This window comes from Lissotriton helveticus, chromosome 7 (assembly GCF_964261635.1).
Source record: "Lissotriton helveticus chromosome 7, aLisHel1.1, whole genome shotgun sequence".
Classification (NCBI taxonomy): Eukaryota; Metazoa; Chordata; class Amphibia; order Caudata; family Salamandridae; genus Lissotriton; species Lissotriton helveticus.
In genome coordinates this window covers 126,881,777-126,904,462 of record NC_136068.1, presented here as the reverse complement: position 1 = coordinate 126,904,462, position 22,686 = coordinate 126,881,777, and the positions used below count along the sequence as shown (strand labels likewise).

Here is a 22,686-nt window from a genome sequence, read left to right as displayed (position 1 = left end):
CTTGCTGTCGAGGAGGTGCTGACGAAGTTCAATGAAGCAATTGTTCGACAGATGCTCCCATACCATAAGATTGAACAGTTGTTCGTAGGTTGTGACCCTGCTTCCTTTGATCCAGCCCTCGAAGGCTCGGCTAAAGTAATTGACATAGTCCACCCAAGTCGTACCTGGGATGCGGGTGCAGTCTCGGAACCTCTGACGGTACATCTCGGGTGTGAGGCCATAGCGGGTGAGGAGTGCAGCTTTCATATGGTCATAGGAGGTCATCTGGTGGTCCGGGAGTTGCAGCAGGGCGTCGCGGCCCTCATTGAGGAATCTCCCCCACAGACCGGCCCCCCAATCGCTTTTATCGATCCGGTGTGCAGTCATAGCGATTTCATAGGCCTTAAACCATTGCTGGATGTCGTCCTCTCGGAAGTATTCTCGAACGACATCCTTGGGGATGTGTACCTTCTTCTCTGTTGCCCCTGGGGTGTGGGGTTGCTCGGGCACCCCTGCTTCTTTATTCTGTTTGCGTAGGTCGATTTCAGCTAATTTCCGCTCATGTTCATATGCCAGTTTCTTTTCCTCGAGCTCCCTTTGTCTCTGTTTCTCCTCTCTTTCTTCTCGGAGACGCAGGTGCTCTAAGTTGATTTTCTGTTCGGCCAACTTTAGTTCAACGTCCATTTTGAGCCGGGCCATTTCCAGCTCGTGTAGTCGGGTTCTTTCTCGTTCCTGGATCTCGTCTGGCGAGAGACCCGTTCTTCGTTCTTCAGGGGCCATGGGGGTTTGTGCTGCGATGTCTTGATCGGGGGTTCCGGCAGCCCCGGTTTCTGCCCAAGATTCCAGGGCCTGCTTAAAGTCATCTTTGGTATTTAGTCCGGTGGTAGCGATACCTAATTCGATACAGAACTGTTTAAGTTCACGATGGTTGTACTCGTCCAATTTCTCCATCTGGAATTTCTCCGTTGATCCGCTGTCTTTAGTTGACATCGTGATTCGCCGTGGGGTGAGCTACTCTCTGTACGGTTTATGCGGTGATTCGGATCCCGTCGCTGGCCACCAATGTTAGACGGACCGGGAGGGTCGGCCGAGGATAAGGGGAGAGGTCTCCGGGGAGAGCCGTCTCCAGTGAATCGTACAGACAAGTAACTTCCCCCCCACAGACGGACACCACACAATGATAAAGTTCAACGATACTTTATAGGTAATTCTCAAGTACGGTAGAATGGTACAAGGAGGTCTGGACTCCGGGGTCCCCTCTATTCTGGTCTCTGTTTGGGAAAAGGGTAGCGGGACAGTCTTGTTACCAAAAAGATGGAAATAGCTCTCAATCCTCGAGCTCGGTGGTGTAGATGAACGGGCCGCGGCGGAGCCAGCAGGTCCCGAGATGGATGAAGGCAGACGACGGTCCGCGGCAGAGCCAGCAGGTCCCGATGAAGGTGGTGGTTACAAACGGTCCGCGGCCACGCCAGCAGGTCCCGACGAAGATGAAGGATAGGGTGGTTCCCAAAGCCGCGGCAGCGCCAGCAGGCAAGACGAAGGTGCACAAGACAGAGCTACGGCAGCGCCAGTAGTCCGTCAAGGATGAGTTCTTCTTTGCGTCTCTCGACTCCAAGATACAACTGCCGTCCTGCTCTGGAGCTGCCCCAGTTATAGGGCTGGTGTGCTTTGATGTCCGGACCCTCGCACTTGGAGGTCGGGAGGTCCGGGATGAGGGGGTTCAGACACCCAGCAGGGGGGTGGAGCCAGCGCCCGGGGAGGCGATGGGCGAGCGGTACTTTGCGGGGGAGAGCCATCGACACCTCTTGCTCCCATTGACTGACCAAGTAGCCCGCTCACCTCCTGGGTGGATGTTGGTGCCGGAATGTCTGAGGCCTGGCCGGGCCCAGGGTTGAGGTCGATCGGGGGCCAGGCGGCCTCGTGGTGGAGTGTCCAAGATGGCGCCCAGGATGGGCGCGCAGGCCGGTAGTGGGTCGGCCTACGCGGTCAACAGGTTCGAGTGTAGGGGTCCCTGCGGGGACGGTGGACGTGCAATGGTGGTGTGTGGTACTTGTGTGGCTGGTTCGGGCCTGGTTGGGCCGGGGGAGAGCGGCCCTTCATGTGGCCTGTCCAACAATAAGCAAATATGTGCATAAGACTGGATGCAAGATTGGAGATTTCATTTTGAAAGCAAAATATGTACCTAAAAATATTTGCAAACTCAAAAAACCCAAAAGTTATAGACAGATTTGCCAAACTATTGCACTATTTGTTCGCTCTCAAAATAAAACGTACCCAAGAATATTTGCACCATGAAACAAAGGCTGTTTTACTAAATTATAGAGCATTTTCAAGGACAACTTGAAATATAATTTATCTAAAACGTTATTTAATTCAACCAATTTAATACATGCCACTATTTAAGGAAAAAAATAATGGTGAGTTAGGGTCAAAACAATATGGGTAGTTTTAAATCAATAATGGCCCTATTCTTAAAAAGAAGTCACAAAAACTACACCCACAGGTCTATGACCCTGTGTCACTGTAGATTGACAACTTTAAGTAATTCGCAGGAATTTACAAAAGTGGGCCTGGAAAGTGAAAATACGATCTATAAATATCAACTTACTCAGGTCAACAACATAACACTGGCATTATTAACCTTACATCAGTACTACGAGTTTCCACAGTAGATGTTCAGTGGCTACAGTCTAGCACTGAGCAATCTGCCATTGTCCGAACTGTTTACTAGTACAGTGTTGCAAACATACATCCGAATCACATTCACATTTGCGCTCAGAAGTACCACAACTGCTCGCGGAGCTCGAGTCGGAGGTGCCTTTCCTAAAATCATAGGTCCAAGCTCAATGGGACCTACCTTAGGCTGGACATCCCTGTGTAGAGACATGATGCACAGGGATGGGTCCTGGGCAGCGATCAGATGAGCCAACCTCCCAACAAAACAGATTCATTCAGGTGGTTGTGATTTCTTGTCTGTGGTGTTTGCTGCAGTCAAAACATAGAAAAAAGGCTAGACTGGACATCTCCCCATCTCTGTAAATTGAGTCAGTTGCAGAAACTTCCCCTCAGGGTAGATCTTTTTCTGCCTGTCTGGTGGGTCCCAATCAGGCACGAGTGATAGTGATTCAGGCTAGGCCGTCGCTGGCGGCCACAGGCTGTCCTTTAGAGGGACTTCAGGCGAGAATAAGAATGCAGCATTATAATATTGTGCCAGCCTACACCACATCCATATCATGCAGGCCACCATGTTCATTTGCCGGGCTGACGGCCCCATTACAAGTTATCCCAGTAGTTAGCTATTTCCCGTTGTACTGCTAAATGTGGCAACTCAGGCTTCCGGTGGTACCGATACCAATGCAAAACGGGCTTGTGCTAACAAATAGTAGAGTTCAATATTAGCCACCGTCATCTCTACACTTATATAAAAGGAAGCGTTGTTCCCAAGTAACACACATTTGCATTTGCCTGCCTGCTTAATGTGGTCTGGGGTGACCTGATATTGCGGAAGAATGTTTGGGCTTGCAGTATTGAGATAATAAATAAACATAGGAGCCTCTGAAAAATGATCACCTTTATTAGGACAATGCTACCTGCCATAGATAGAGAAAGCTGTATCCACCTTTCGAATTGCCCCCGTATTTTAGTAACTGCTACTCCATAATTATCTCAAATGAGGGATGTTGCGTTCCCTATGTATTGTAACACTCAAATACCTCGCAGCTTCATCTCGACATTGCATCAAAAAAGCCCTCCAGCTGGGGATAGATCATGATGGGCTTCAGCGGGAAAACCTTCAATTGGTTCCAATTTATACAGCCTGGATATCCCTTCAAATCGTAGAAACTCCTTCACTATTGATGACAAATTCACATCAGGCGTGTCAAATAAAGAAGGATGCAATGCTCTTAAATAAGCACTTTTAGCTGGCATCCTCCTGCACAGAGTCTGCTTTCCAAGTAATGGTCATAAATTACAGATGCCAGAGGCTCCACCTCTACAACAAAAATCAGCAGCGATAGTGGACAGGCTTTCTTGAGCAATTCCCACAGATATATACACCTGTTCACTTTTATCCGCACTGAGGACAGGTTACATAACAAAGTGATCCACTGCACAAAAACCTCATCAAGTACAAGAGATCTGAGTACCATGAAAATATAGTTGAACGCTCGGAATTCAAACACATTCTCAGCTTCCAGCAATACTGCTGTTACTGCCAGATCCGGGTCAGTTGGGTGGAGACGTCCACACAGTGTGTGCAGACTGTCCATAGTTGATAGCCCGGGATAATGCCAGCCAGGTCTTGTAGTACCAGAAATGGAATGTAAAGGAGTAAGCAATTTGCTACTGTCTTTCCCAAGATCTTTGTGTGGAGAAGTGTGGCTCAATGGTTAGAGCGGCAGACCCTGATGCAGAGGTCTGGACCGGGACCAGGGTTCAATTCCCACCATGGCGGGTCTTGGGCTCAATTTCCTCGGACCTGATCATTCTCGCCTCAGTGCCTATTCTAATCATGGGTCCCACTCTGCAACTCTGGGCAATAGCTTGCTTAATGTCCACAACGGCCCCAACAGCGCTGGAATGCCTGGCTTCACCTTGGGGGTGCCCAGGAGTGGACATTTCACAGGGAAAAGCCAGGAAGGGTTCCACAGCGGTATGCGTACAGCGCCAGGAAACCCCAGTTGGGGTATAAGTGCGCTTTACAAGTACAAATTTGTTTCGTTTCGTTCGTTTCGTTTCATTAAATCAGGACAAAGGGTGAGGTTGGTCACAAATTGCCTAATTTTGACAACAGAGAGAGGTTGAGACATGGACAGGAAGTGGTAGTTCAGGGTTTGAATGCCCTGTAAGTTTATAAACACTCACATACTAACATGATTAAGGATATTCACCACTCAACTCCAATATTCACCCACACTGGAAAAGGTTGGACATTTATACCCAACAAGGACAGGCTTAAAACCTTTACCAGGGTGGGAAAAATGGGGGATATGGAAAAGTAACTTTGCAATTGATCAACAGATGTTCATATGAGCAAATATTCAGGTGCATGTTTGCTTGAGCATAAGTGGAATTCGCAAGTTTGCTAGGAGTATGGTTTCCAGTTCTACTTCTGTAAACTCTTGTGAATTGCTGAAAGTTACAATTACGGCACAATGCAAGGCCACATGCTGTGGATACACTAATGTGACGTTTTCATTTTAAGACGCAGGCTGCTAATGTATTTTTATATTGCCCACAATATTGCATTTGATCATTTTATGACTAATTCTTCATGGTTTTTCTGTAAATATTTAGATGCATCAAACACGTTTTACTAAATGATGGCTAAAAGAAATGGTATTTAAAGTTACAAAACAGTTTAGCTAAACATTGCTTTAAAGTTCCGATTTTTTTGTGTATATATTTCATTTTTAAAAACAATCATCAATTTTGTCTTCCTCCTTATACATGTATTTGCACATAATCAGGGAGCATTCCGTGAGCATTATAAATAGCCTCAAATTGTTAAACAAGCTGAGCTTTTTATTTATTTTAAGAGTTTTATATAGTGCTGGCTAGACCCGGAGGTATCAGAGCGCTTTACACGAGGTTCCACAAAATTACAAGATTACATCAAGGTATCAGAGCGCTTTACATGAGGTTCCACAAAATTACAAGATTACATCAGTTTCAATTTACATAAGTTGCTAGACAAACAATTACAAGAGCTTAGAAAACGAGATAAGTGAAATGTAGAGGGGAAGGGGGTAAGGATAAAGGGGTGGGAGGGAGATACGGCAGAAAGACGAAGGAAAGTCTGCCCAAGGTCCGGCTGGGTAGGTGACGGTCGAGGGGGAAGTCCCAAACGCCATCTCCTCTATAGCTATCAGGTAGCTCCACCGGGCTTTGGCCAAATAGCTAGGTCTCAATGGGAAAACATTTAAAGAGCATGGAGGGCAAAATAAGTGGAGCGTAGAGGGGAGGGGACAGGGAAGGTGAGAAAGGGAGGATAGGGGAAGAGACAACAAGGAGAGACGAAATGAAGTCTGTCTAAAGGCCTACTGGGTAGGTGACGACCAAGGAGGGAGTCCACGGCCCATCCCCCCTATAGCTAAACCAGGTAGCTCCATCGGGCATCAGAAAAAATAGTTCAGTCTCAATACATTGAGAGAGGAGAGAAGGAGAGACATAAATAGAGGGAGGATGTGGTAAGAGACGACAGGAGAGACAAAAGGAAGTCTGGCTAAAGACCGACTGGGTAGGTGACGTCCAAGGAGGGCATCCCCAGCATGTGTCCCCTATAGCTAAACCAGGTAGCTCCATCGGGCATCAGACAAAATAGCTAGATCTCAAATGACGAGGGAAAATTCACAGGTAAACAGGTTGGTAACTAAGGGCCAGGACAGGTGAGGGCAGAGGTCAGTAGCAGGAAAGTGGAGAGGAGTAGAGCAGGGAGGGGTAGGGGGTAGGTAGTTCGGTAAAAGTTCCCATGGATCTGCTTCAAGCCATTCAAAAAGCATGTCCGTTCCTTCTCAGGCGCCATCTTGAGGTTAAAACGCCAGGTGAGATTTTCGCCAGTATCCTTGTGTTGCTACGACCGGTTGGAACGGCGGCCACAGCGTAAGACGCTCTCGACCATCTGATGTCCGGAGATGGTTGAAACAGTTGTTTAGGTGGGGAATTAAGCGCCTCACTTAGTTGATGAAAGCGGGGCTCCAGCGGAACAGAGGCTCAGAGCAGACAAGTTGGATCCTAGCTCCTCCTCCTCTCCCTGAGGTGACACCCGAGAAAGCAGCACTGAAGTATGACCCTGATATATATGGTAAGGCGTCCCTCAGTTAACCCCTTCCGTGCGGCCGCGATTCCCCCCGTGTGCGGCAACCGCACGAACAGGGCGGGGCCGTGACGAACCCCAGCCGTCATCAGCACACGAGAACCGTAGAGCGTGACGGCTGGGGTTCGTCACCAGCATGGAAGGGGTTAAATATACTGGCAGAGGATGGAAACGAGCAAAACCTTACTGTGCGTTCAAGTTGTGGAGGCACCCAAAAGGTAGTATTGTGTGTCACAGGTGGTGTGGCAGGAGAGATTAGTAGCAATGGTGTCCCAGGCGCTTGTCTGCTATGCTTGGGCGGAATGTCGGTGCTTTCACTGGTGAAAATGCCTTCTGGTGGCCACCATTTTATGGTCAGGCAATGGCAGTCACTGCAACCAGCCCGCAGTGAGGCACTGCAGCGAGTGGGGGGGGGGGGAGGGGGGTGAGGTGGTGGTGGTGGTGGTGGTGGTGGGGGGGGGGGCGGGGTATTTGTGCAGCGTTTACTTTGTCACTTAATCATCTTTCAAATATTCATACTGTGGTACTGAAAACTGGCAGCCAAAGGGTTTGTGCTGCAGAAGCTTGGGGCTCCTTGTCCAGCCGACAAAACAAGCATAAAAACTTTTTGTGCATGACCTTTTTGCATCCCCACCCTCAATTTCCGGACCGATACAGAAAGCCTTGACAGAGGAAGACACTCCAGTGTTCATAGAGCACAAGGTAAATTCAGAATGTTTAAATTTTGTATTTTCCAACAAGTGCCTAAGTGCCTATCGACATTAATTTCAGCAGAGGAAATATGAGCAGCATGGCCAGAAGAGAAGTAATATATTTACCTTCATTGCCTTTTTCCTAATTTTTTAGACGCACCTGAGGGATAAGAGGAATAGGTGGGAATGCGTAGAGATGATGAAGAGGCCACTGTAAAGATAGCAGCCATTTCTAAGTGGCCTGCTACTGCAAAGCATAAGAAGAATCTTATGTGTTGAGTGTGTTCTTAGGAGGAAAATAGACCTCTGAAAGTCGTCCTAAACGTTCAAAGAATGAAGAACACCTGTGTTGTAAGGGAACAATCTGCAGCGGTGATCTGCCATTACATTCTCTTTCCTTTTGATATGAATTGCTTTGGCAGTCAGCAGGTTAGTTTCCACCCAACTTACTATTCTGATTAGTACATGTTGATTGAAGAGGATTTTTCAAAAATGCATCAATGGTTTGTTAATGGCCATAATTTATCCCCAGATCAAAGATTTCTGATTCTTTATATTAGACTATTTCCCGTGAATCATTGCAGAAACACAGGTTGCGCCCCATCACTCCTCGCGGACATCGATTGTTATCACCAATTATGAGGGCGGATGGAGAGGAAACCCTTCTTGAGAGATTCTAGCTTCAGCCACCACTTTAGATGTTTTATCTGTAAGGTTGCTGGAATTTCCTGATCCCAACTCACTAAGGAAGGGTGCCGGTATTTTAGAAGGGAGATCACAGAAAAGCTCTTAAGATGGTGTCTTCCCAGAGTAAAAGGGACACAAATAGCTGGAGCTTTCTTTACCGGTAGGTGACATATCAGAACTATTCTTAGTTGTTGTGCTCTTTTCTCTGGGAGAAAACCATTCCCATATTGGTCTTAAATAATGCTCAAATGAAGGTCATGCTCTGCTGAAGTACTGACTTACATTTGCAGTAGATTATCATCAATCCATATTACTCTAGACAAGTTCTCATAGCTCTCAACCTCTACATTGCTGTCTCATTGGATGATGCATGAAGAAGCCAATTGTCTACAGATGGGTAGATGTGCCACCCATGAAGATGAAGTTTTGCTACAAAAGCTGCCATCATATTGGTGAATGCCTCAGTGCTGATCGGATTCCAAAAGGGAAGAACCTGCAACTGGTAGTATAACTTAATCTTTGAAAATCTCAGGCATTTCTGAGGTTTCTTCCAGATGAGTATATGAAAGTAAACATCTATTAGATTCACTGTTACCAAGAAAAGATTCTCCAATATAACTGGAAAAGGTTTTCTGTAGGGATTTTCTCGTCAACTGAACCTTCTTGATCTAGCTGTTCCCCTTCTGTAAATCGAGGAGCACCCTGAGGGTTATGGTACTAAAAATACAACGGAATGTATCCCTTTACCCCCATTTCCTAATTCTGAACAGGTGAAATTGCCCTCATCAGATTTAACGTCTGGATGGCTGACCTCACTGCTTCTTTCTTGGTTTTGTTTCAAGGGTGCAATTATGGCTGTAAAGGCTGGTGGAAGGGTAACACATTGTATACAATATCCTGCCTTTACTCCTTAAGTCTCTTGGAAATGTTTTATCCTCCCTCCTACTGACCACCTCTATCCATTTATGTGATAATCAGGAGTGCAGAGTCTTAGATGGTGATAAATTCCTATTTTTCTGTTCTATCCAATTCCTGTATACTTTTCGTTCACAGGTTCTTGAAAAAGGATAGTTTAGCCGACCTTCTTCATGGTTACCGGAATGCGGAATTTAACACCTCCAAATTGCACCCTTTCTAAGCAAAATCAGTGTGTCATTCTCAAAAGGTACACATTTATCCTGCTATAGTTGCTCCCTCAGCTAGTGCAGCAGCTCTGACCACATCAAATGAGACATCGCAAGGGTAATCTTTCTGGGGGGTTTTCAAATATCTTCCAACATAGCAGAACATTCCACACCATCCTGCATAACTTTGTATAAGTTGTTGAAGTTAACTAGAACAGACTGTAACATGATTGCACCATAAACCCCAGAACACATAGCCAGATGAGATCCTGTATAAGAATTCTTCAATATGGACTCCATTCTTTTTTATCAGTTTGGTCTTTAAGAATACTTTCTTCAGCCATATTGCGCAGCCCACCAGACTGGCTGGTATGGATTCCACTGCTACTCTGTCTGGCATGGTCTTAGCTGTCTGTTCCAGTGAGGATAGGCTCGCTATAACAAATTCAAAGGAACTTTTTTATCACTGCACTTCCATTGCCTGGACACCATATCAGCGACATGCTCGTGAATGGGAAGATCTAAAAAGGGTGCTGTTTGGAACTGCCTTAACACTGGATCTGAAGAAGTACTTGAAGACTCCTCTACAGCAAATTACATATTCACCTTGATCCTTCCCAAAATCATCAGTAAAAGCTCTTTATTAAGGAGCTTCCCTGCCTGGTCTGATGGAATGTTTTCTATCACTCGTTCTTCTGAGCTGGATCTTGAAGATAGAAAGGCTTGAATACAATACGATGACTGGTAGAAGCAGGAGTCTGTAGAGCCTTCAACTCTTCATTACTATCCTCTTTATAGGTTTCTCTACTTAAGGGGCCATCATCTCACTCCTGCTTGTCCTAGAATGACGGGAAAGGAGTAACTAGAAGAAGAATCTGTGTATCTCCTCGTCCTAGAATGTTTCCCCATCATAAGTTACTTTAAGCAATAAGCAATGAAAGGAACCTGCTCCAATACCAATACTTTTTAAAGCAAAAGATGTGCGCTACTCAAAACTGGAAGTTTGCAAATGTGTAGTATACAATACCATCAAGCATAGATACAATTTCAAATATTACTTCACCATTTGCCAGTCAGCTGCATCTGCGCTCAAGAAAATATCTAGCGGTTCTGACTGAAAAACAAGAGGACATGCTTCCCCATCATCACTTGGGTACTTATATTAATCCGGCACCAACAACCAAACACCAGCATTGGACCATCATGAAAATTTACAGTGATTATCTCACACGCTGCACTTCCCCGGTCTTTCTTGTGCCTGACCCAAACAGACTGGGGGATGTGAAGTAGCACAAGCCTAGACTTCCTTTGTCCATGTCTCAGTATTGAGGCAGCAGAAAGAAACAGAAATGACCTGGGGGAAGTTAACCTAATAGCACCCTTAGGATGAGTGCAATTTATCTCAGTTCCTGTCTCAAGTGAGAGGTGCGTTCAGATCCAAAGTAATGACTGGGACCAAGACGGAGGGAAGTAGGGATAATGAGACCACTGTCATAATTTATCACCTCATTGCATGGCAAGTGATAATAGCCAGTCTTTGCACTGCATGGAGAAGTAGTACAATGGTATGCCAGATAGGATCTCACACCATTCAATGCATTGTGCTCACGTGAGCAGAAACAGGTATATAAAACCAACTGTGTCAACTCTGATTACTAACAGGAACACAGAATTACATCAAACATTATGGTGAAGTGCAAAAGACAAACCAAAATAGAGAAAAATAGCTCCGTGGTTGCAATCATTAGAAGCTAGGGGAACAGTATGAGTCTCAGCTATAGCGGCAAAGGGAAGGCGCAGCACGTCGACCACCTGCCTCCCACCCCCATTTACAGAGGGGGTCCCTGCACCTCCAAAGTGAGATGCGGCAGGACCATGAAGTTTCGCTACAGGGACTAATTCGGAGACAAGGTGTCAATGAACGTACTTAACCGGGGAAGTAAAGAGTAAGTGGTTACAGACGAGCCCCGGAGGCTCTTACGACTGCAGTACTGGGAACTACAACTCGAAAGTCCAATCACAAACGCAAAGCCCTTGTTATTACTACGTATTACCTTTTCACTTAGGTTCATCAGGCACTGCAGTCTTCCAGACCAGGGTTGTGATGAATAAACTACCGGGAACGATGAGAATTCTGGGAAAACAAGTCCAAACGGCGCCTCCGCTCCGCACTGAACATTACGCATGGAACTACAAAAAAATTCCCATCAGCCTTGTGGGTCGTTTGAGCAATGGTCCACACCAGCAGGACGTCATCATCATATGAAAGTCAGGCGCTTAACCACCATCTTGACTCGGACATTATGACGCCTCCATGGAAATAAAAGAAAAACTGAATGAGGCGGGGCTTCTTGCTGTTGAGACAGAGAGTTTCTCCAATGAGAGTTGTCGCCCGTAGCAACGACGTTGCCTGACGTATGTCACGTGACAGAGAGTGCTACTAGCGTACCGGCGCATTTCAGAGACAGGAGGAAGGAAGGGAAATGAAAGAATGATAGGTAAGCCGCTCAACCAAGGAGTTGTGTGTGGTGGTCAGGAAAAGGGTGCTTAATTGCACCCAGGGGGTCAGGACGTGGAGACTTTTGGAGGTGAAGGACGAGGCGCATGGCGAGCACAAGAAAGCGGTGTTTCTGGATCTTTTAAATAATTCAACAGTCCCCTATTTTCCAATACTGCATCGTTTATAAGTGCACCCAGCTTGTACAGATAGTGGGAAACAATATGAACCGCCCAGCTCTTGACCCACATACGTGAATTCCGAAGATCAAGTAGCCATTTGCTCCTGATCTTGATGTTTTGTATTACATTCATGCTAGCATTTGAAGCAAGAACTAATGAGTTAGAGAAATGCATCGAGGTAATTTATTTTGCCTTTTGACTTCCACTGTATTGTAATTTTATAGTGCTTATGTTGTGTTATGCCTACTTGTATAGCGCACTGATCACCCGTGAGGGTATCCAGGCGCTTGAGCAGGTGTGTAGGTGAGTGGCCTCTCAGATTAATTGGAAGAGCCAGGCCTTCAGCTTCTTGTGAAACTCAAATGAGGAGGAGGCTCTTCTATGTTTTTGGTGCAATGTATGTGAACTAAACCTCCTGTACTGCGCTTGTGAATGCGGGCGATATGTGTAAGTGAGAGTGTGGCTGTGTGTGAAGGTACCTGTCAGGCTGGTGAAAGTGTATGCGGTTGTTGAGATATGGCGGACCAGTGTTGTGTAAGGCTTTGTATGTGTGTGTGAGTCGTTTGAATAGGCTGCGTTTGTAAATGGGGAGCCAGTGGAGAATAGAGTGGCATAGAGTGCAGTGGCTTAGAGTAGATTGCAGGCGGTTTTGAAAATAGCCCTGGCTCCGTTTGGCAGCCCTTGGAGCGTGATCAGCATGGGTGTAATGTGATCATTCTTTTTGCCCCCATAGATGAACCGTGCTGCAGAGTGTAGGATCGATTTCGGAGTGAAATAAGTATTTTGATACAGACTACACTTGCTGTTTTATGTGGGTTTGAGGGTGCTAAATATAGATGATGGGTAGTGGTAGGGAATAAGCAATTTGAATAATGGGGAGGTTGATAGTAAATCCGCAAACGCAAGATGATGGTCGGAACACTGAAACTTTTCAGACGCTCACCCCCTGTCACAGATCTGGGTTGAATCTATCATCGTTCTTTAGACCCAGCTATATGCAAATCAGTCTTGACCCTGTGCCTCATGGAAACAGTCCAGCCGAACTGCCAAGCCAGCTCTTCCCTGAACCGGCAACAAGCATCCTAGGACCGCTCTCTGGGTAACACCCTTCATCAGCCAGGCTAGCTTGAATCCAGTGGCAAAGTGAGCAAGGGACCCACGTCTGGGCATATGTATATATGCACCATGTTTAGTGGAAAAGACTGTTTAATATACATTTTTGAATTTTTTTATTGCAATTATTTTAAAATTAATTAGTTAAGGCGGCAGTAATGGTGGGAGGTAAGTATAACATTTGAAAAATGGAGGGCAAAAGCAATGTGGAAAAGGGTGTTTTAAAATTGTATTGTGTTATAGCCAGCATTGGCTGTGGTTTAATTTTCAGGTCTCAACTAGACAGCACATTGGCTGTGTCGAAGAGACATGTTGTTTACAATCTGTGGGCCTCGCCCGCGGATAGGCTTACCATTTGCTCGCTCAATCCTCGCTCTCAAATTCTTTGTCCCCATTTGTCCATGTCATGCCTCTTCTTGTGTTTAGCCCTCCCCGGAGCATAGACCAAGTACTTGTGTCCATTCACTGCTCCCATTTTAGGAGCTATTTTTTTTCTTCGTGTTTGAGCACTCCACATGAGTGCTCGTGGTTTCACTCGCTCCTTTGTGCATTGAATACATTGAACCATAAAACTATGCTCTTTCAGTGGATAATCGCTTGCAAGGATGTTTGCCATTTTATAATGTAAACAGATGTTCAAAACTAATGTCTTTAGACATGGGAAGTAATCTCCACATCCTGGTGCCAGGAGGCTAGCTGCTCTCTTCTATTGCTCCTCCTACCCCTACCTTCTATGTACTGAGTCAGTGCCATCATCATGGGGCACACAACAAGCTGCACCGTCCCAAGGCACCACAGCCAGCTCTCACAGCAGCGCACCTGAGAGGGGTGATGGTGGCACTGGTACATGGGCGATGTCCTTCTAAGCTTTGTTTGCACGCTGCAGTTAAATCAAGGCAAACAACTTCATAGGGAGAAGACCGTGACAACAGTACTTGTGATGGAAGCAAGCATCACCTTTATCATGTTATAGCTGCACAGAGGGGTTTGGGAGGAATGGCACATGCCTTATTCCATCCATCATTACCTCTTGCTGGACCTAGTCCCCACCCCACACAATCCAGTATTAGAAAGTCCATATGCCTCATATATCCCGCCACACCAGTCACAGTTGTTTCCCTTCTCTCCCCTTGTGGGCGTATACCTGTACAGTTTATAATGCTTTGTAGAAAACAGAAAAATTAAGGGGTAGCCCAGAAAATGGGATGATTAATTAAATGGATTCCAATAATATTTATCTTTAAGCAAATATTTTTTATTTTGCTAGTACATGTCCCATTTGTGTTGATATGTGAAAAGCAGCATTCGAAAATTGATGAACACACACCAGGAATAAGGACATGTTTTAGGTGGACAAACAGAAGAAGACAAAGGAAATGGTACTCACTCAGTGGTGGATGTTGATTGGGTTTTGTTTTTTTTTCTTTCATATTTTTAACTCCAAATGTTTTACATTTTGTTTAAATTTAAAAAGTACAAATAATATGCATCAAATTCTCGCTGTGACATCGAAAGGTATTTATAGTGAAAATAATTCGTCTGTGGGAAGTACACTTTTTTAAATTGATGTTTCCAAATAAAAAGCAAAATGTTCGAAGTGATAAGTGAAAAAAACAGCTTTCCATATCACTGTTTTAGTTTGGAAATAGGCACAGTCATTCGCATTACTATGCGTTTTGTAAATGCGCACGAAATCCTGTGATTGGCGACAAATTACTTAATGTGGACATAAAAAAATCATCAACTAAATCTCCACTCTGATATAGCAAGTTAAAGGAACAGGGAATGCACATTTCCTTATCTCAAATGAAACAGAATGCGAGTGTATGTGTGTATAACATGTAAGCAATTTCTCGAATGTGATAGCATGGTTGTGTGCGCTAATGATGAATACTGTTTGATTTGGAAAGCACAGCAAAAGTGTGCCCTTGAAGAACTTTTATTTTTTTGCCACAGTAAAGTTAAAAAATAAAAGCTAGATTGTGGGTGAGTCGCATCAACTCTGTTTTTATTTGGTATGCTAAAGACATTTTGGCAGTAGCACCTGCTTCACAAGGAAATCAGTGAAGGGATGTTTAAATACTCCGTTATGGAAAATATCCAAAGTATTTTTGTGGGAAAAAAAAATATTTACAGGGAATATTGTTTGAAAAGGAAAGTTTTCTCTATGGAAATAACTCAAAGAGCTTGTAGAACAGAAAAGAATGTGTTAGAAGCATTTGGAGTACTTTTAATATTAGATTTGTAGAGAGGACTTTAACGTTTTCCCTCATGGCCAATTTTCCAAAATCAGCTGGCAAGCCCGCCCTGTCCACTAGGACATAGGCAGAGCACATAATCATCCCTCAGGACAACCTTCTGATGCCCTCTGCAAACCTCAGGCGCACACTCCTATTTATCACATGCAGAGAGCAGGTGGTAAATGGGAACAGATCTGTCTCCGTATTTGGAACTCTGCCTCCAAAGTTGGACCTGGTATTTCTGGTTTCACATGCTATTCCTTGGTCTGGGGGCAACAATTTGAAGTAAATGGATTTAAGTGCCGGTATACCAGCTGGAATCATTATTTCTGGCCACAGGTAATTTGGGCCATAGTGTGCCCTGTGTTCGCACGTAGACCAACACTACACATGGCCTCGTTCCTCCCGTAGCTCTCTGGAGAGTGTGTGATCTCCAAGAAACTCCACAGCCATGCTAAAATGGAGTTCGGAGTTAGTCTCAGAAATTACAATAATTATATGTGACAATAGCTGACCGTAATCAGTCCAGGTCTTGGACCAGAATAACGCTTCTCCTTGTGGTCCTGAGAAAACATCTGTCAGTGATTAGAACAGACCAGAGCCTAGCTAACTCCAGATTGGATCAGTGGAATATTTATATCATGACAAACTGCAATCATAAAAGGCAGTGGGACATGCCTAGGCAGCCACCGCCAACCCTCCTTAAATCAATCCACACATCACAAACTAGACCTGCAACCAATGCACGTAAATAGCTGCCATTCATCACTACTTCTGGATTCTGTGAAACACTTCATAACTCTTGCTAGAAAATAAAGTTTGAAAATCTGGGCAACTTTAATGTAGGCCACACCTGCAGGTCCTGCTATTGTTTCTTACCAGTCTTAATCCTCTACACAATAAAGAATCATAGTAAGCCTTATCACAACAACAGCTTTCATTATGGATTATTTTAATGTGGATCATCCCTGCAATAGTCTCTCCTCTTCAGCCCCTTTAAGATTACAGAAATCTTCTGTCTTAATGTCGGTGTCCTGTGCAGGACACGTGTTGATGGTTTAACGGTCCCACAAATCAATAAGTGACATGCAGAGTACCCATAGGAAACGACTAATGTAAGATGTGCACAATCCATCCCTCACTTGTTTTCCCATGAATGTGCTTCAAGCATTGCGACCCAAGACACTTTACACCAAATCTCCTCCCACCTAGATCTAATTTCAAATACTATACCCTTCCAACCAATTGCTCACTCACGATGTAGCTTGCTACTCACCCCTTCATTTGCTTCACCAGGTGTATGAAGTGGCATGCCAATGCAATTACACTTAGTCTCTCCTTTCCATTTATGTGTTTCGATGTTATGTTAGCATGTTTTGTATAGCGCACAGCTGCCTCAGTAAAGAGGTGTCCCAGTGCTGAAGCGGAACATAGAGACTGTCACTTTGTAATTTTTTTTCAGCGCGTTTCCCTGTCTAGTAGTATTGTCTCCTTAACTTCTTTCCCAGTGTCTCCATGTCTGAGTGCATTCCCGTCCTAGTTTCTCCCAGTTTCTCACTATCCCAATGAATATGTCTTCCTGCTCCAGGCCCTCGGTCTTGAGGTCTCGCTTCCCCAGCGTGTTCATGCTATAGAATCTCTGTGTCCAACTGCTTCCGTGTTCCATATTCTGTAATTGTCTTAGATTCTGGCACCCTGTGATTAACTCCCTGTCCTAGTGTTCATGTTGCACTGCGTGTGTCTCAATGTCCGTGTACTAAAGTGTTATAGACCATGTGTCAGCGTCTCCCTCTCCCAAATACGCACCTTGTCTCAATGTTGTTTTTTCTTTGTATTTCTTTTAGTGTCCTATTGCATCTTTACTGTTTGTGTCTCTGTGTATTGGCACAACCCAAGTTTTAAGATCACCGTCGCAGATTCTAGCGTACGGTTTGTGTCCATGTCTCCCTGTCCAACTGTCTGTTTGGAAATTTCCTCAAACTGTGCAACTGTCTCTTCTGCGTAGCCTGAACATCCATACTGAATCCAATCCCCCTCCTACCACATTGCTATTTTTAAATGGAAAGTAAGTTATTCAAAGTAGCAATGCACATAGTCAAATAGCAGGGAGCTATCTTATCGTCTGGGCTGAAAACGTAGACACCCTAACCTCCAAATTTTCAGTCCCCATGGTATTTGGAAGCTTGATTAATTTCCTTCACACCCTATTCTTGGTTCATATTGTAGTCGAGGAGATGACTCTGCAGTGCAAATGATGGGGTTTCTGAAGTGCGAGTTTGTCACAGTTCTAGTCCAGCAAGCGTTGAACCTATATGATGAAGGTTGGAGGGGTAGTGGTATTATGTGACATAAAAGCATAGGGTCTACTGTCCATGTACACTTGTACAGGATGCACCTTTTAACCCTGAGCGGCGTTGGATAGTAATTTGTTGGAGGCACCCGTTGGAACCGGCAGCAAAAGGTAGCTAACAGACATCACTTGTATTTATTGTTAACTTATATAGTATCCCAAGAACCAGTAGTAACTTGTATAAGATAGCTATTAAACCTATTAGATAAATATATAGAAGACGCCAATAAAAGCCATGCGTTATGGTAGCTCAATAGGGTCGCATATGGGAACCTGGGCATTTTGCATTAGAACATAACCAATGATGATATAGCAGGGGTACACCCAGAGCTGCAAAATATATATTCTATCTCCCTAGATCTTACACCAGAAGATGTTTTCCAGCTGCCTTGTTAAAGTTAATGTTTTTTCTCTTTTCGTGTTTTCTTGCTAGTGTTGTTTTATCTGTAAAGATATCGAAGTGTTCTTTGCTAGTGAAATGTTAGTACTATATGACCTGCTTTAATGAATGTACATATCTTGTTTTGTGTTTTTGCAGCACCCTTGTCCAGATTTTTATGGAAGAATGCCGTTTAGGCTTGCTGATGACTGTAAATGACCTTTTTCGTTTATTCTGCAAGCTGTTGAGCTTCTCTAAAATTGAAGTACTCAGATATTCCTGACAAAATGGACGAGGGGAGCCTAGTGGCATCCATTGCTGCTTACAGTGCACAACTTCAACAGGTGGAGATGGCACTCGGGGCTGAAATGGACCCTTCGCAGCAAGCAGACTTAATCCAGTTGAGGGACGATTTGAAACAGCTGATAGAACTGACTGAATCTAGCCTGGCTTCTATGAAAACGAGTAAACTGCTCTCCACTTTGGACACCACTGGGCAGGTCCTCACAGAGCAGGATGAAGAGTACTTGGCTTTCCAGGCAGCTATAACTGAAGTTAGTGAGACAGCTGACGCTTCTGGAAGCAAGGACGAGAACTTACCAGGAATGGCAGACACAAGTGAGGAGTTTGAGGACAGTGCCGAGGAGGACCAGGAGTCTTTCAAGGAAGATGATGAAATTAGTGGGACAAAGGTCAAAGCTCCTTACTACAGCTCCTGGGGCACTTTGGAGTACCACAATGCCATGATTGTGGGAGCTGAGCCTCCTGAAGATGGCAAACCAAAGGTTCGTGTGCTCTACCTATACCCAACACACAAAGCTATGAAGCCCTGTCCATACTTCCTGGAAGAGAAGTGCAATTTCCTAGACCAATGCAGGTAAAAGGCAACACTTATATAGTGCTTATAACCCCTGTGTGGGAAGCACACTACACCATTTAGTGTGTTTGGGTGGAAGAGTGTTTTGATTTTTTAATCCTTTTTGGAAAGCGTTTCCATGTCACGCGTGATGGCGACTGAGCTGCTGTTAATGTGTTATGGGATGCATCGCTTAGCATTGTGATAGATGAAGAAATATGAGAGAGAGCTGCATAAACAATGGGCTTGTAAGGCCAAATGTTGGTGACCTAATCAAGTATCCTTAAACCTCAATATTTTCAAAAGACACAGTAGTACTTTTGGTGTCTTGGGTTCTGAGAGGACTGTTTCAGAGTCAGTACAGATCAGTGCGGCACTTCATGGATCATAATTGTTTTTGGTTATTTAACCTTTTTATGTTTATTCATTCTCAAACGTTGTGTCACAAGGTTTATGTGCAGAAAATACTTTTCTGGTCAAGAATATACTTGTGAGGAACTATTTTAGTCTCTAACCTCTGCTTTATATCATACTTTGGCAAATTTGTTTAATTAAATAAAATACATGGTTGGTTGTAAAATGGTGTCTTGACCAGGACAGGTTTGTCTGATTTTAATTCTTGAAATGCTGTTTTACTGCCTTTCTCTGTAGCAGAGTGTTGACATTTTTTGAGCACTCCAAAAAAAAAAGGATGCACAATGGTTCTGGCACCTGCCATTCCCCCTTCACTCCTTCATTAGGAGGCTGACTGCTGTTCCCTTTGCATCTGGCAGGTTCTCCCATGGACATGTGGTGTCTGTCGATGAGCTACGTCTTTTTGAGAACCCAGACTTAAGCATCCTGGAGGAAGGGTCTGCGTGCTTGGCCAGGCATAAAGATGGCATCTGGTACTCTGCCAAAATCACAGGTAAGTCATACAGATCAAAATTTTAAAATAGCATCAGAATCCTCTGATTAGGGTGAGCTGGCTATGCACCTGGAGTTTGTGTGCCAGCTGTAAATGGATAATGTTGCCTCATATCAAAGCCTCTTTTCTTTTGGAATCTCATTTGAAGAGGCCCATTCTGGGCTCAGGTGTTTAATATTGTGGTAAGTTTAAGAGGATTAGTCTGTAAAGTCAGATCCCTCCCCTCGGTGATTGTATTAGATTGTCAGAGCCTGGCTAAAACAATCCTCTCAACATGCCATGTAGTGTTTAGGTCTGTAGCTTTTAACACTTACATTTGATGTTATCAAACCTTTTCCTCAGTTACAAGGTGTAACTGAGTTGGCTGCAGACAGGGCAATTAATCCACTGTGAAAGCCTTGTTTTGGCAGGTGTGTGCATAGTATATTGTAGGGCACCTTTCTTGTCACAATCATTGGATAATCAAACTTCAGCTGGTTCTTTTTCGAATTGTATTCAGTAAACAAAAGCGTGAAAATAATTCTTCTGTAACTGGAACATTACATTTACAATAAAAAGTAATGACTTACTTTAAGAACGAACCTTAGTTTAATGAATCTAATATCTGGAGCTTCAATAATTAATCTTTCCTACAATAAAATGTGCTAAGTATATATCAAAGCTATGAGGAAACATATAAACTAAATAATATCTTGGGAAATAATTCCCGTTCCGTTAGTACAGAATGCACTAATGATGAATCTATTCAAGAAATGAGTATTTAATCGTAATCCTAAAGGTCTGAGTTCATGTTTTTAGTTTATGGCATACCTATGATGCAAAACACTGGACTGTTTAAAGTGCAAACTTGAAATGGATCATTTAAATTTCAGCAAGATGGCTAAGCAAGTTAAAAGCTTGTTGTTGTCTTCTTTTTGAAACCTGTTAAATCCAGGTAAGCCTTGCACTTCTGACGCTGGAATATTTAGTGCTATTAAACTGGGTAATAGTAAACCTTCTTAATTAGTGCTTTTGAAGGTGACTAGAACTGTGGCATGAAGCACTCTATTAAAAACATTATTTAGTTACTAAGTTTTCTAAATGAGCAGACTAATGTCTGATGCAGAATTGTGGCTCACTGGTTAGAGGCGGCAGACCCGAGAGCAGAGGACGGCCCGGGACCAGGGTTCGATTCCCGGCGCGGCAGGTTTCTGGACCAGGGTCAGCGGACTCGATAATTCTCTCGCCTCGGTGCCCACTCTGATCAGCGATCACACTCGGCAACTCTGGGCATTAGCTTGCCTCATCTTCACTAACGGCCCCACCAGACCGCCGGGGATGCCTGGTCTCACCCTGGAGATACCCATTAAGGGACCATCTCTCAGGGAAGCCAGGAAGGGTTTCGCAGCGGTCGAAGCGCCTTGGGACCCTACGGGTAAGTAGTGCGCTATATAAATGCCTATACATTTACATACATTTACATTATCTGCAATGCTATCTATGGTTGGCCCTTAGCCAATTTGCTCGCTAAAGTATTGTGGGGCAACATATGAAAACTTGCATATCATTATATGGCAAGCAACAACGTTGTTTGCAAATTTGGATGAAACTTGGGCTCTATTGAATACTTTAAATACAGTTGTACACTTATTGTGGCTTTTCTGTTTCTCCATAAACGCGTATTGGGGAGGTTTCCAACTTCTAAATAATGTGTTGTCATTGTCAGTCACTTTGTCCTCAAGCTCACATTCCTAGGGAAGTGACTTTGGTCCCTAGCCAGCCAAGCTCTACACACCAGCACTGTATAATAACAAGCATTTGCAATGCAATAGGTCTCGCATCAGGAACGTTTGAGCTATTGGTATTGTAAAGGACACATTTTTTACTTATGTGTTGGTTTTGAAAATAGCGAAATTAATAGCTTTGTCATTTACAATGCCAATAGTTTTAACTTTCGCAAATGTGACATTGTAATGCAATGTGTGTTGTATTTAAGTGACTTAGATGTATTGATATTACAAATAACAATGGCTTTTAATTTTTTTAAATAATTAATACTTAAATAAAAGGTATTGTAATTTATAATGGCAATAGCTTAATAGCTTAAACTTTTGTAAATAACTTTTGTGAAGATTATGTTCAGTGTATTTTATTGTGACAAAATCCAAGAACAGAAGTGAAATATCAACATCTTTTGTGACATTTGTAATAAAGCTTGAAACATTGAGAGAACATATTTGAATCAGTTGTTGTTGAATGGTTGCACAGATTGATGCGGTGGTGGCTCTGAATGATGTTGTGGCGGCGACGAGTGATGCTGTGGCGTTCAGTGATGCTGTGGCGTTCAGTGATGCTGTGGTAGCGTATAGTGATGTTGTGGTGCCCCTGAGTGATGCTGTGGTGGTGTAGAGTGATGCTGTGGTGGTGTAGAGTGATGCTGTGGTGGTGCCGAGTGATGCTGTGGTGGTGCCGAGTGATGCTGTGGTGGTGCCGAGTGATGCTGTGGTGGTGCCGAGTGATGCTGTGGTGGTGCCGAGTGATGCTGTGGTGGTGCCGAGTGATGCTGTGGTGGTGCCGAGTGATGCTGTGGTGGTGCCGAGTGATGCTGTGGTGGTGCCGAGTGATGCTGTGGTGGTGCCGAGTGATGCTGTGGTGGTGCCGAGTGATGCTGTGGTGGTGCCGAGTGATGCTGTGGTGGTTCCGAGTGATGCTGTGGTGGTTCCGAGTGATGCTGTGGTGGTGCCGAGTGATGCTGTGGTGGTGCCGAGTGATGCTGTGGTGGTGCCGAGTGATGCTGTGGTGATGCGATAGATAGTGGGAGGGCGATAGATAAATAGAGGGAGGGCGAAAGATAGATAGAGGGAGGGCGAGAGATAGATAGAGG

At 44.4% G+C, this 22,686-nt stretch overlaps 2 protein-coding genes across 3 annotated transcripts in view; one reads left to right on the top strand and one right to left on the bottom strand.

Moving 5' to 3' along the window:
• Positions 1-2,939, bottom strand: part of ARFRP1 (ARF related protein 1) — a 62,770-nt gene extending 59,831 nt beyond the window's left edge. The window contains exon 1 of the mRNA XM_078651685.1: positions 2,837-2,939. Coding sequence (XP_078507811.1) covers positions 2,837-2,850 — 14 coding nt within the window. The 5' untranslated portion in view covers positions 2,851-2,939. The remainder of the gene's footprint in view (positions 1-2,836) is intronic.
• Positions 2,940-11,662: 8,723 nt separating this feature from the next.
• The window catches only part of ZGPAT (zinc finger CCCH-type and G-patch domain containing), a 47,730-nt gene continuing 36,706 nt past the window's right edge, over positions 11,663-22,686 (top strand). The window contains exons 1-3 of one of the 2 annotated variants that reach the window (XM_078651683.1): positions 11,663-11,797; positions 18,220-18,937; positions 19,690-19,823. In XM_078651683.1, coding sequence (XP_078507809.1) covers positions 18,348-18,937; positions 19,690-19,823 — 724 coding nt within the window. In that variant the 5' untranslated portion in view covers positions 11,663-11,797; positions 18,220-18,347. Of the gene's footprint in view, positions 12,157-18,219; positions 18,938-19,689; positions 19,824-22,686 lie in introns of both variants that reach the window. The other variant, XM_078651684.1, reaches the window with a different exon arrangement.